The following is a 14,347-nucleotide window of genomic DNA, read 5'->3' as shown; positions in this document are numbered from 1 at the left end:
CATCTTGGAGCGTCACGTCCGGATTTATGGTCTGCTTCAGGGCTGGTGTCTTTTCCATTTAGATCCCCCTCGCCGGAGATCCCGCACGCGATTTTCTCTTTCCTTCCCCTCCGGTTGCGGCAACACGTTCCGAGCAGATGTTGAATTTGAGGCGAGACGAAAGGCGCAATCGATTAGTCGATGAGAAATAAATAAGAAAAACGCTTGTTTTACGAGATACGTAATAAAATCGCACTTATAATAACTGAAAGTGTTATAAGAACGCCCGTTTTTTTCAAATACAATCAAAGCTATCACATTGTGATGAGAAAAGTTGTAATGCTACATTGTTTTTAGCAAAACGTACGGGAAAAGTGTAACAAAATTTTTTCAGAAAAAAATGGTAAAATTACGAGAGAAAATGTCAGTTCCCGAATCATATCAGTGAAACGTAATGTCGTGTCGTATTCTTATCATTTAATGAGAAAAGTTGTACCAAAAACAAAAACTCATAACGAGAGTTAGTATAACGTAATTGGGGAGAAAATATCGTAATGCTACGAGAAATTGTCAGTTCCAAAATCATATTACAATTTTACAAGAAAAGCTGCATGAAGATGAAAATATCATAACGTCATGACAGTTATTAAAGCGTAATGACAAAAAAGTAGCGATAATACGAGGGAGATTTTCATAGTAACGAAATTTAGTTCGGGAATTTTCAGAACGGGTATGTTTATTGAGAGAAGACTTATGAGGATAAAATTGTAATACCAGATAGTTGTGATTTTCCGGAAAAATTTGTGAGAAAAAAAAAAAAACATCGGATGGTGTCAAAACGCAACAAAAAGTCGTAATGTAACTTTGTAATTTGCAATACCAGATAGTCGTGATTTTCCGGAAAAATTTGTGGGAAAAAAAAAACATCGGATGGTGTCAAAACGCAACAAAAAGTCGTAATGTAACTTTGTAATTTGTAATACCAGATAGTCGTGATTTTCCGGAAAAATTTGTGGGAAAAAAAAACCTCGGATGGTGTCAAAACGCAACAAAAAGTCGTAATGTAACTTTGTAATTTACAATACCAGATAGTTGTGATTTTCTGGAAAAATTTGTGAGAAAAAAAACAAAAACATCGGATGGTGTCAAAACGCAACAAAAAGTCGTAATGTAACTTTGTAATTTGTAATACCAGATAGTTGTGATTTTCTGGAAAAATTTGTGGGAAAAAAAACAAACCATCGGATGGTGTCAAAACGCAACAAAAAGTCGTAATGTAACTTTGTAATTTGTAATACCAGATAGTTGTGATTTTCCGGAAAAATTTGTGAGAAAAAAAAAAAACATCGGATGGTGTCAAAACGCAACAAAAAGTTGTAATGTAACTTTGTAATTTGTAATACCATAGTCGTGATTTTCCGGAAAAATTTGTGAGAAAAAAAAAAAAACCTCGGATGGTGTCAAAACGCAACAAAAAGTCGTAATGTAACTTTGTAATTTGTAATACCAGATAGTTGTGATTTTCCGGAAAAATTTGTGAGAAAAAAAAAACAAAACATCGGATGGTGTCAAAACGCAACAAAAAGTCGTAATGTAACTTTTACGACAATTTCTTTGAATGTGGCGTACAGAATTTGTAACATTTCGTAATTTGAGTTGACTTCGCTTTGATTTTAGAGCGCTTGACTAAAATTGAAAACATCTGCATCAAAACACAAGCTTTTTTTTTTGTGATTGATGCTCGAACATCTTGAAAAGGCCTAAGAGCCACGCAGTCATGTTTTCGCAACGCCGTCATTCGTTAAATGAGCAATCGTGCAGAAAAATCGGTGAAGTCATTTTTGCCTTTTATTGGCTGAGCTCACCATTTGATGCCGTTTCTCTGCCACTGTGCTCAATGATTTTTTTTTTTTCTTTTTTCTCTCTGAGCTTGTGGAAAGTGCGGGTTCACCTCCCACGCCGCCTCGCTGAAACTTTTCCACTGTACAATAGCGCCGATTGTTAGCCGCCTTTTATTTTCCCTCAAGGTTAAACCATCGCAGAGTATGTTGGAGTTTGAGTCCGAGAGGTCGGACGGAGTTTAGCAGATCACTGAGAATAGGATTATTTTCTAATAACGTACGTTTCTTTTTCATTAAATTTTTTTCTGCCCATGAAAAATACTTTTCGTAAAACGCGAGTATTTTTGGAGTGACGGTTAAACTTTTCAGAATATTTTGATCCAGGCTATTTTGATAACGTTACACTCTCGTAATGACGCCATTATTTATTGTAACGTAATTTTTTTTAATATTCACGTAAACTTTCGGAAAACTAATAGAAAGTTCGCGTAAGATTTTGTCGTAAGGTTTTGTTTCCTAAAGCAAGATTGTCTCCCACCATCAGAACTTCTCAAGTCTTGTAAAATGATTTGTTTCTCATAAAAAATACTTAAGAACGTGATTATTTTTGTAGAAACGTTTAAATTTCTCGTTATACCGCGATATATGCTATTTTCATAACATTAAGCCAATAGTAATACCATAGTATTACGTTATTATAACGTAATTTTTTTTTCCAGGTAAAATGATAGGTTTTTCTCATATACAAATTTTTCGGAAAAACAATTATTTTTGCAGTAATATTAAAACTTTTCATCATATTGTGACATTTTCACAATGTTACGCTTTCTAGGTATATTACCAAAAAAATTATTTATTTTAATGTGATATTTTCTTCCTCGCAATACTACGTTTTTCTCATATACGTCTTTTTCAGCATAATTATTTTTGTCGTAACGTTAAAACTTTTCTAATTGTATTGTAAGCTATTTTCATAACATTACTGTAAGGTACATTAATAATAAGTTATTGCAATGTAATAACCCGACGTCACAACTTTTTTCTCATACGCAGCTTTTTTTTTTAACGCTATTAGCATAGCATTCTCACTTCTTCTTGTAATGTGAGAATTTATCCGATAAAACTGTGGATTTTTTCTCGTGCATGGAGAATTTTGAATCAGCTTTTTTCTATAACGTTGCTAGCAGCAGCGTGTGACCGGTCGACCGATATGAAAATGAAACAAAATCCGATCGGCGATGCGAAACTTGCGGTTTTCCAGACGTGGTGTTTATCGAAGGTGTCTGGCCCGCTGCGCGCCGCTCACATTTTCCGCGGGTGCGCCGCCAGGCCTCCACGGGACATTAGCGATGGATGCCTGGATGAGTGAGCGTTGCGTACAAAAGCGGGCCACCGACATTCTACAGTACGTATTCGCGTTATAATCATCAAAATGGAGTTTTGCTCGCTCCGGGACCGATCTTATAAATTCGATTTATTTGTACTATTTTGAGGTTTCCTTTCCCTTGAACGTTCTCTAATCCTTTGATAGTTTCATCAGTCATTTTCCGTCAAAAGGAAAGCATTGAAAGAAGACACCAGGGAGCTGAAATTTCACCCCGATGGTGAAAACGTCAAATTTCAACATGGCAGGACCACTCGGTGGCCAAAATGGTCAAAATACCACATTAGGGGTGAATCATCTTCAATACGTTTTTAAAAAAAAGTGCTTAGTCTGATTTTTTTCATTATTATTGCTCATACGAAAAAACTCTAATAGAAAAGTAGTTTGAAGCCCTATCAACTTCCAGAAGGTGCACTTTGAAGCCCCAATCGGCGCCCGGAACGGCGCTTTGATGGCGTAACCCCCGCTTTGAGGCCGCGCACGCACTCGCTGACCTTACTGTCTGGTGGAGTGTAGCCCATGTGGCACACAGCTCTTCTTCAGACACGTCACAATCCAGGAAGACCTGCCGGCTGCAGTCAGGGCGAGGCCAACGGCGGGGACGGAGGGAGGGAACTTTTGACGCTGGAATCTGCAAACTCACGAGACAAAAATGATGACAAATGTTACTTGCCTTTTGAAGTCATTCAAACTTTTCGATAATAAGTACCATGTATATATGATGTCAATATGGTATATTAGAGGTACAGTACATGCAGTAAATATAGTACAATAGAAAAGCAACCGTAAAACTCTGCAAATATGGTACACTAAAGAAGTACTATATAAACTTTACATAAGGTGTATGTATGGTATACTAGGGGTGCATACGGTGAATATAATGCAAACATGGCAGATTATAAGTATATGTAGTGGACGTAGAGAGGGTGTAAGGCACACGGTAAATATAGTATATTAGAGATTTACGGAATATAATGATATAAGATGTAAATATGGTATAATAGAGGTACATGCAGTAAATATGGTACATTACCGGAGCAGGAACAGGAACATGAAAGGTTCCGCAAAAATGGTATACTAACGATATACTGTATATACATTATATGATGTGACTATTGCATACTAGAGGTGCAGACGTGAAATATTATGCAAATGTGGTGTTTTATGAGTATATGTACTGTACATATAGATGGTATATTAGAGGAACACATACATTTCAAGTAGTTAACGGTATAGAGGTTTCAGGCAGTAAATATGGTACATTGGAGATCTAATGTGTACGTTGTATACCATGTAAATAGTGATAGTGAAGTGACGCGTTAAACATGCAAATATGGTATATTAGAAGTGTATTTAAAGTACATGTGATGTATAGACGGTATACGAGCGGTGAACATACATTTAAAACTATGATGTAAATATAATAATAAAGTACCAAGACATTAAACAGGATCTAAATGTGTTTTGAATGTAAAACCGGAACATAAATCGTCACGGCACTTAGTGGCTAGCTGGCTAGCGCATGTTAGCATGGGAGGCTAACAGCTCGGAGATACACGCTCGGCGTGCGTTAATCATGAAGCGATGTTTCCAAAACCAGTTGGCAGACAGCACCCGGACGGAAATGGCGGCGTCTGAACGAAACATCGTCCTAGATTTCAGACCTAGTTAGGATGACACATTGCGGGGAAACTCTGGAAAGAGTGACCCACGTGCGCTGAGTCGGCAAGGCTGCGGCGCCGAACGCGAAGCGGGACAGGCCACGGGATGACTCACAGGCGCGTCGTCACGTGCCGGAGCCTGTCTTGAAAATGGCCACTTAGAGTTTGGGCACGGTTCCATTTTCTGGGGCACATCTCATTTGAAACGATTTTGTATTCCGCATACCGAAACGGCAAAGCGGTAACATTTCATTTTTTTGTAATAGTCCATTTTCTTTGGGCAGAGAAGTGATTTGACGCGAGCGCTATTTTTAGATCTTGCTAGCAGCTTCGAGGCTACATACTCAAGCTTTAAAAAAAAGTAGAGTTCCCTCGTTTACCGCGTGGGTAAGTTTCCAAAAAACTGGCTTGAAGTGAAAAGTTTGTTTTCTTCTTTTAGTGCTGTCAAGCAATTCGTTTTTCAAAAACTAATTTAGCATAAAATCGGAGATGATTAATCGACAATTAACTGCATTTTTCAATGAATCTTCGTATTTGAATCAAACATTTTCCCTTTTTCAGTTTTAAAATGAGCCGTCAAGCAAGTCCGAAAAAAATGTCTTCGTGGTGTTTTGTCTTAATTTCGTGACACGGCTTCTTAAAGGGCCGGTAGCACCCGCTCGATAAGAGCAGCTGCCGACTTCACGACAAGGCGTCAAGTGGCGAAACATCGTGTCGTGTGTGTGTGTTTTGATTAGCGCGTGTGAAAGAGGGCCTGCTCGCCGTCGGAACCTGTTTTTCTTCAACCCCCACAAACTCCACTCAAACGTCAAAGCCTTATGATTACGCGCAAAATAAGCCACATATCTTGTAAAAACACGAGAACAAGCAATTACGGACGCCGCGACAGGCGGCTGAAGAGACGCGGCTCGTTAGCGGTTTGCGTTTGACGCCGGAATTTTTTACCGTTTTTTTACCGCTCGTCGCGGAGCCGGCCTGAGATAATTCGCGAACGTTTACTCATAAAAAAAGCCACATTGTATTTATTGCAAAGGTATTCTTCGATCTTTTCTTTTTAGATAGTTTATGAAAAGTTGCGTTAAATAAATGACATTTTGTCTTAATAATCAACTTTTTTTTAGGCTTTTCGCATATTTTTATGAGCTTATATCATATATATATATATATATATATATATATATATATATATATATATATATATATATATATATATATATATATATATATATATATGTGAACTATTTTTTTGATGCACCTTTAGCCTAAAAATTGAAAACTATTCCAAAATATACCCTGCATATAAATAAGTACCTCATAGGATTGAGGAACAAAACAAAAACGTAAAATGACGTCTTTGGGATTGAGTGAGTTAGTGAGAAAACCACACTACGAATTCAACGGAATAATTACACCCCTAAAATGAAGTATTATTTTAAGTACAATCATTCTCATGTTTTTTTTTCAACCTCATTTCCGAATCAGCTGGTAACGATTGTAAAAAAATGAAATGTGCAGTTACATGCAACAACTTGTTCAAAGTTGACAAGCTAAGATGGAGCACGTAGCATAAGAGATATCCAATCGAAAGCCAGTTCAAAGACCGCAGCTATTTGACCTGGAGGCATCCAATAAGTGCGCGCCATCAATCTTTCCTTCTGGATATTCTTCATGCGAGTCCCACAGGACTCATTTATTAGCTCGCTAGCTAACGTTAGCATTCGGCTTAGCTGGCTAATGATAACGTTTGCCGATAAAACAAGAACATGCTACGCCTCAGGAAAGCAGGGTTTTTTTTTCGCTAGTTGTAAGGCAGTGACGTTACGCTGTGTTCTAAAATGGATGATTTAGCAGAAGCTATGCTAGGGTTGAAAAATATTACTTTTTGCAAGTAAATGAGATTATGCTACATTTTCATGTGCTATACTATGCTAAATTTTAAAATACCACCGTTTATAAGGCAATAAAGCTATGCTAGGATTAGCATTTGTTTTTGCTAGTCTTGTTGACATATTTTGTAAAACTTTGGATATTACTAGATGATTTGATGCTAGCTGTGAGCTAATATAGCTATAACAGAATTATTAGTATTTTAAAGGCTATGCTCATCGCAGTGCAACTTTATAACGTTATAAAATTGATAATTTAGCAGTGGCTATGCGAGAGTCCAAAACGTTGCTGGATGTAAGAAAACGACTGATCTTACATTTTAATATTTTATGCTTTGCTACATTTTAAAAGGCAATTACGCTATGCTAGGTTATTAGAAAAAAAAAATTGAGTCGTAAAGGAACAAGACTGCGTTATGCTGTAAAACTTTGGATTTTGTCGTCATCGGTACTTGTTGCTAGCTGTCAGGCAATGAAGCTATGCTAGCAATTTCAAACAAGTGCAAAAAAGCTAATGTTACGTTTTAAGGAAAGGATCATTTTGCTTGTCGTAGGGCAACAAGACTGCTACATTTTCAAATCCTGCGCTATGCTACGTTTTGAAATTTCGCTAGCCACACGGCAATGCTACAAATATTTTTTATATTTTAACGAATACGATTATATCATTTAAATTCATCGGAACGTCGAGTGTTAAGTCGCCGCTCTGTGCTTCACTGTGATTGGCCATCATGCATTTGGGGGCGTGGCTTCGCTAAAGCTTCAAGACAACGTTTTTTTTCGCCGTCTTATGTAATCGCGGGTTTACGTGCTGTTTTGAGGGCGGACTGGAAGTTACAAGCGCTCATTGCCGATGTCCCGAATTTGTCCGCCGGTCTCCATTGTTCATCGGAATTCCCGCAAGAATATCCTCGCTAGCCAAAATCCTGAAGGCGAACAAAGCTATGCTACGTTACCAGCTATGTTTTGATGGTTGTAAAGCGAGATGACTTTGTCAAAGAAATGGTCATGTCGGGGGGGAAGTAAGTAGAGGCTTGGAGGCCACCGCGCGCCGCGTTTTGGCTTTGGCGGTCCCTGCGGGGTTAAAGGCTACCAATTAGAGGGAGGGCGTGGCGCTCCAGGCACGCGCGCCCCAAGGCCGCGAGAAACGTCAGGGCACACGTCGGCCGCACTTAGGGCTCCAAGGCCGCCCTGTCCCGTGCCGGTTATCCTTACCTTAAATTTGTGGTTCTCAATCTTTTTATTTGTTTATTTATTTTTTGGAGTATTTTTGAATCAGAAAATGAAAAAAATAAAACAAAACCAGGTTGTGCTATACGTGTCAGATTACATTTAGGGAATGAATTTTCCCCATGATTTGATCAGATAGATGCACTCTGGCCGGAATAGTACACTGGTTAAATTCCAAATAATTTGCTCTTATTTCGAAAAGGAAAATGCACTGTTCCTGTCACCTAAAAAATAGACAATGTAAGGTTTGTGTGCCAATTGATTTGGTTCTAACTGAAAAAAAAATGTTGTTCGTGTTACCTAAATGGTACAATGAATTTACTCTTAATTTGAAAAGAAAAGTGTACTTTTCCAGCTACCTAAAAGTACATGGTTAATTTTCCTATTAATTTGCTGTTAATTTGAAAAAATGTACACTACCTGTCACCTATTGAAGTAGACAAGTAAAAAATCACTATTGATGTTAAAAACTTCACAAGTTGGTTCATGTTCCAATTGATTTGCTCTTAATTTGAAAAGAAAGGTATACTGTTCCTGTCACCTGAAAAATAGTCACGTTGGTTCATGTTCCAATGAATTTGCTCTTAATTTGGAAAGAAAAAAAGATACTATTATGTCACTTAAAAAGGTGGCAAATTGTTTTATGTTCCAGTTAATTTGCTCTTAATTTGAGGGGAAAGATATACCTGTCAACTAAAAAGAAGACAAGTTGATTAGTGCTCCAAATGATTTGCTCTTGATTTGAAAAGAAAAAAAAAACTCCTGTCACAGCGTTAAAAAACATGAAATTTGTAAAAATCTCACGTACCCCATGAAGTATTTATATTCTCATTTGATACACACTAAACTGTAATATGCTTGTACCGGTACAAACGTCTTTGCAAATGATTTTGTGCTAATTACAAAAAATTAGAGCCCCGATTTTGCCACAAAAAAAAAGAAAAAAAAAAAAGGCCAGACCTCGTACATCCTGGACCGGTCGTCAGTAAATCACAGGGTACGTAGAGACAAGCGAGCATCCGCACTTCCAGCAAAAGAGATATAACTCGTACACCTGTAAAGTTGTCAAAAAGGACAAGACGCAATGTTAAATTTTGCGCAGGCAGCACCTGGACACCCGTGAGGGGGAAGTTTGCCCCCGAGGTGGGCTGTTCGCGGGTTGTAATGTGCGGGCCATGTTCAACAAATCTTTTGTGCCCAAACCATAAAAGTGCTCGACCGCAGTGATTTATTTGACCTTGCGTCTCGGTTGCTGTGGTGACGACCTCACCCATAAAGCCCCAAAAGTTGTTTTTGTGTGCTTTTTTTTTTTTTAAATTGCATTATTTCAATGTCCGTTCTTACTCATAAATGGAAATATCTGAAAACAGTGAAAATACATATCGTTCAGCATTAAAAAAAGACTTAAAAGAAGAAAGATATCGTATCTGTTTTATTCTTGGCTTGTCAAAAATGTGTCACTAAATTCACGAGAAAAAAAAAGTGTTAGTAAAAACAATAAACACCTTGATAAAACTTAACAATTTAAAAGCATACAATAATTTGCAAAGAAGGCTATTCAGCAGTTGATTCATGTTCCAATTAATTTGGTCATAATTTGAAATATGTTCCTGAGTGTTAAAGTTAAAGCGTTAACTTTCGTCCTGTGAAGTGTCGATGACACGTTAGCTGCTCTCTACCGCCACCTACTGACTTGAAGTGAAACACAAGTCAACTAAGAATTTTCTGTTTGCTGACATAGTTTGCAAAGGGATGTTTCAAAAATCGCAGGAAAATCAATGTATTAAATCCTATTCGAATGAATCTCAAAAATTGCAATTATAACGGTTTTATTTGGTCCAAAATTTGGATAATGCTTATTTTTGTGCACCAAATTTTGCGCGTCCAGCTGCAATCACAGAGAAATGTCAGAATCATTGCATTTTCTGTCACATGCTGGAAATTTCAGCTCCCTAAGTTGATTTTTCCCGTAGATTCTTTTATAAATCATAAAAAATTCAAAGGAATTTCCGTAATTTGTAACATAATGCCATCAGGGTTAAATAGCATTGCGGGCCATGTCGAAATATATTTTGAGCATATGTCGCAAATGACCCCCGGGCCGTAGTTTGGACACTCCTGCGAGGGAAAGTTTTGAGGACTTTAATATGAAGAATGGTTGTCTTCTTTTTGGGAGCATTTTACAGCATAGGTGCAACGTAACATTGCCTTTTCATTTGAATCGATTTCTACTTGCGGGATGACTTTTCCACCCCTCCCTCTCCTCCTTTTTTCTCTTTTCCTTTTTTTTTCTGGAATTCCAAGAGCAGGAATTGTAGGCGTGAAACTTTCCCTCGCACTTTTCCCCTCCCAGCCTCCCTCCCTTCGCCCAATAACAGGCTGCGATTTGCCTAAAGCGTGCAAGGCCGCCTGCTGATTGACAGCCCGTGGCGGTGGGTGTGTGCGTGTATTTTTTTTTTTTTTTTAGGATGCGTGGGGGGGGGGGGGGGCGGCCGAGTGACGGCTGCAGTCGCCTCAGAGGAGCGCAGCATCTGAGCGGGACAGACGGCGAGTGTCCAGTCCGGAGGATCCCCCCACGAAATCTCGGGACTCTTATGGCTGCTTGAGAGCCCCCCACCCCTCCCCGCCACCTCAACACTATTCCTCCCCCGTCCCCCTTCTTTTTTTCCCCCTTTTTCTTTTTTGCTCGTCAAGCGATTACAAGCGGCCGCGGGTCCGACTTGAGTTGAGCTGCGAAGAGCCGTGGTGCACTCAAGGCAGGCGGCCATGGATACCCCCATCAGATGGAAAGTTAAACGGAGGTTAAGGGACGCCCTGCTCTCCCTGTCGCTCATTTGGCTTTTCGTCACATCGCCAGCGAGTTCAGGTAGGATGCAAAACGCGCTTCCTCCTTCGCTTGGTTGCAAAAAAAAAAAAAAAAAAGTGATTTCAGAAGTCACTCGAAAAGGGCTTTGAAGGCTTTAAAACGTGCGTGGATGCCACTTCAAGTCAATTATTTGGATTTTTTTTTTGCACTGAAGTAGAGTTGGGACTCAACTCACTGATAAAAAAAACGGAAAAAAAAAAGAATTTAAATACTATGCAAGTGTAAAAAGAAGCCAAATGCACTTGAAAAAATGAGTAAAAAGTCACCAATGCCTTCAAAAAAGTTTTGAGGTGCAAAAAGTTCAAACTTCTGACAAGTTTTTCTTACAAGCTTTGCAGTGCAAGCTAGGAACCTTTTGAGCTTCTTCCATAAATCATACACATTATTGTATCATTATTAGCGCCGTGCGGGCTATGCGATCCAACTAAGATAAAGTCTGGATGGACACATGGTGGAGACGAGGGGAGAGAGCGAGGTGTGACGTGAGGCTGGGCAATAATCGGAATGAAATCAAGAATCGAGAAATCGATGCTTTGCAAAAGCGTCCGAAATCCGCACGAGTGCCTGACAAGACATTACGAACTACTTGACTCATTCAGCGCTAGACATTTTACGACCTTCCTTTACCCAAAGAAATAAAAAGGATTGAACGCCTGACTTATGAAAGGTCCGTAAAAATACGTCTTTGGGATTGAATGAGTTAATTTGTGACATTGAAGCAAAATATGCACGTTATAAACCTTGAGCTTAGGTGGAAACCGTTGAAATATTTTTCACAGGAGTTATTTTTCAAAAAGACGTGATGTTCGTCATTATAAAGCAGTAAAAAGTGTTGGGGAAAAAAGCTGCAAAGAGAAACACTCGTGTAGTGGTTCACATAGCTCAGAATCGCTATACCATCCCAATAAAATTAAGTCAAACTAACGCTAATCTTTTCATGGAGGTGGAAAAGCGTAAAATCCCAAAAAAAAAGGCAGTAGATAACTGATTCCAAGTGGAAAACGACTATAAAGCGATGTAGTGGTTCACATAGCTGATTTCCATGCAAGTGTCGAATTCGCTGGCTGACAGTCAAATGGTTTAAACAGGATAAGTGACAAGTTTAATGGATGTATAGAGATTGCTTAAAGCAGGGCATTGAGTAAGTGTGTAGTGATTCACACAGCTGAATGTAATGGCAGCCAATTAGCAAGGAACAATAAAATCTTCATGCCAAGTGAAAAAAGTGGATGGATATATGACTGAAAGTAAGGCATAGGGAGTGTAGTGTGTAACACAGCAAACGTGGACAAATCCATACGATCAAACTAGATTAAAGAAAACATGTAAGTAAAAAATGTCATACATGAGTAAAAAGTTTAAGCAGATTGCTTAAAAAACGGGCAGTCGATAGTGTAGTGGTTCACTTAGCTAACATCACATGAAATAGAAAACCAAAGTAGCGAAAAGAATGATTGCGTTAACTCCATTAGCTTCATTCCAACCCAAAAAAGTTGGCTAAAGGAAATGCGACCTAAAATGGAGCACAGGAAGTGTAGCGCGTCACATAGCGAGTGTTGACGTTTGACAAAAAACATACGTTCAAACGACAATAAAGAAAAACTACTTACACGGTAGAAAAGTGGTAAAAATGAGCAGTTTGAAATGTCATACCTGAGTAAAAAGTTGGACAAATTGCTTTAAAAAGAGCAGTTGATAACGTAGTGGTTCACATACTGCGGCTAACTTCGCATGAACTCCAAAACCAAAGTAGCAAAAAGAAAGACTGTAATAACGCCATTAGGGCCCAATGGCATTGTAGTTGTTTACAAAACGTTCCGATAATCACAGTGGCAAAAAAACGTAGTGCTTTTGGTAGTCTTCCAAAGGAAAATTGTCCAAACAGATATGCTTGATGGAATTAGTGAATAATGGACGTCAGAAAGACATTTGGCATGTAGTGGGTCACGTAGCTGTTTTTCCTAAAATGACCCACATAAATCGCTGAGTGGGCTGCAAGCTTGGACAAATGGGACAAGCATGCAAGAAAAAGAAAGTAGGGCATTGGCTGTGTAGTGCTTCATCTAGTGCGCAGACTGCATAAAGTGTTGGGTGTGTGGCTTTACAAATCTGACTTTATTTGCAAGCGTGTCTCATTTAGCTAAAACGGGACAAAATTAATGGCTGTATTGATATCGCGTCAAGCATCGCTAATATAGTTGTTCACATTCCTCATGAACACCAGCTGGGCTCGACGTAAAGCGGAGGGGTCCCTCAAAGCCGCTTGTCATGTGGGGTCAAAGGGGGTCGGGCCCGCATGTATTATTAGCATCCAGCTTGCCACTGTTGGTGGTCCAACAGGTGTAGCCTTTGCGCTTTTCTTTGCTAGTGATAATTAGCTGTTGATACCGATGCTAGCTTGTTTAGCTATATGTTTATAAGCGCAGAGAAAAGAACTTGTAGCTAGTATCTTTGGTTTTTTTTAAATTCATTTTGCTATTGTTGGTACAAAAAGGTAAATTTGGCCTAAAAATGTAGTGTTAGCAGCTAACATGCTAATACCGTTACTGTTCATTCCTGCTGAAGTGAAATGCACTTTGTCGAGCCTCCACTGTCCATTCCACCTGGAGATTTTTTTTTTTGTGCTATTGGACCACTTAGCCAACTTTGTTATTTCGCTAACATGAGAGCCAAATCTAAGCTATACAAGCTAACAAGCTAATGATGCTTTCCTTTGTTTAATTTGTGACTATATACTACCCGAGCTAATCATGCACTCTGACTCCACTTTGCTATGCTAGCATCAGAGGCCATCAGTCATCAGTCTTAATATCCCAGCAAATGTTCAAAAATGAAGCTAATAAGCTAACAGGGCTTTTGTCATCATTTGGTTACGATTACAGTGAAAAAGAGCTAATTTCTAACATGTTTATGTACTTTTAGGAGCTAACATGCAAGCACTGCTTTCCTTGGTTTGATTTTTGGCAAAATACTGACAATACCAACTAACAGCTATGTAATAGCGAAGCTAATCGTACACTCTGACACCACTGCTATTGCTAGCTTCAAAGACAGATTTACACAGCTAAGAGTTTCAACAAGAATGTGGTTAGCATGTAAACAAAGGCTTTTGCAATCACGATTAGTGCAAAAAAAAAAAAGAATTTTGCTCAAATCAAATCACTTGACAATCATATTCTATCAGAGCAAATAGCTTCCATGTTAACATAGTTTTAGCGGCTAACATGCTAACCTAGCGACATTAGCATGTTGTACCATAAGAAAAATTGATGTCCTTTTTGTACTGTTTGATCACATCAAGCGGCGCTAATCATGACCGCTGACTCCACTGCTCATTGCTAGCTTCAAAGATAATTAGCTAAGCGTTTCAACAACAAGAACCTCACTAACATGTGAACGAAGGCTTTTGCTATTATTTAATTACGCTTAGCATAAAAAAGACAATAATTTTGACAGCGAAATATTTGAAAAATCAAGACAACTGACCACTGTGTCCTAGC

At 38.7% G+C, this 14,347-nt stretch overlaps 2 protein-coding genes across 3 annotated transcripts in view; one reads left to right on the top strand and one right to left on the bottom strand.

Annotated features, from left to right (window-relative positions):
• LOC148412003 (uncharacterized) overlaps positions 1-14,347 on the bottom strand; it is a 39,223-nt gene that overhangs the window by 12,147 nt on the left and 12,729 nt on the right. For both annotated transcript variants that reach the window (XM_088434891.1, XM_088434892.1), the window contains 2 exons: positions 8,942-9,035; positions 3,704-3,842 (listed from right to left, as the gene is read on the bottom strand). In XM_088434891.1, coding sequence (XP_088291017.1) covers positions 3,704-3,842; positions 8,942-9,035 — 233 coding nt within the window. The remainder of the gene's footprint in view (positions 1-3,703; positions 3,843-8,941; positions 9,036-14,347) is intronic.
• col5a1 (procollagen, type V, alpha 1) overlaps positions 10,531-14,347 on the top strand; it is a 65,366-nt gene continuing 61,549 nt past the window's right edge. Inside the window, exon 1 of the mRNA XM_088434888.1 lies at positions 10,531-10,847. Coding sequence (XP_088291014.1) covers positions 10,748-10,847 — 100 coding nt within the window. The 5' untranslated portion in view covers positions 10,531-10,747. The remainder of the gene's footprint in view (positions 10,848-14,347) is intronic.

This window comes from Hippichthys cyanospilos, chromosome 15 (genome assembly GCF_059441005.1).
Source record: "Hippichthys cyanospilos isolate Australia breed blue-spotted pipefish chromosome 15, RoL_Hcya_1.0, whole genome shotgun sequence".
Lineage (NCBI taxonomy): Eukaryota > Metazoa > Chordata > Actinopteri > Syngnathiformes > Syngnathidae > Hippichthys > Hippichthys cyanospilos.
The sequence above is the reverse complement of the archived record's forward strand: the minus strand, read 5'-3'. Positions and strand labels throughout refer to the sequence as shown.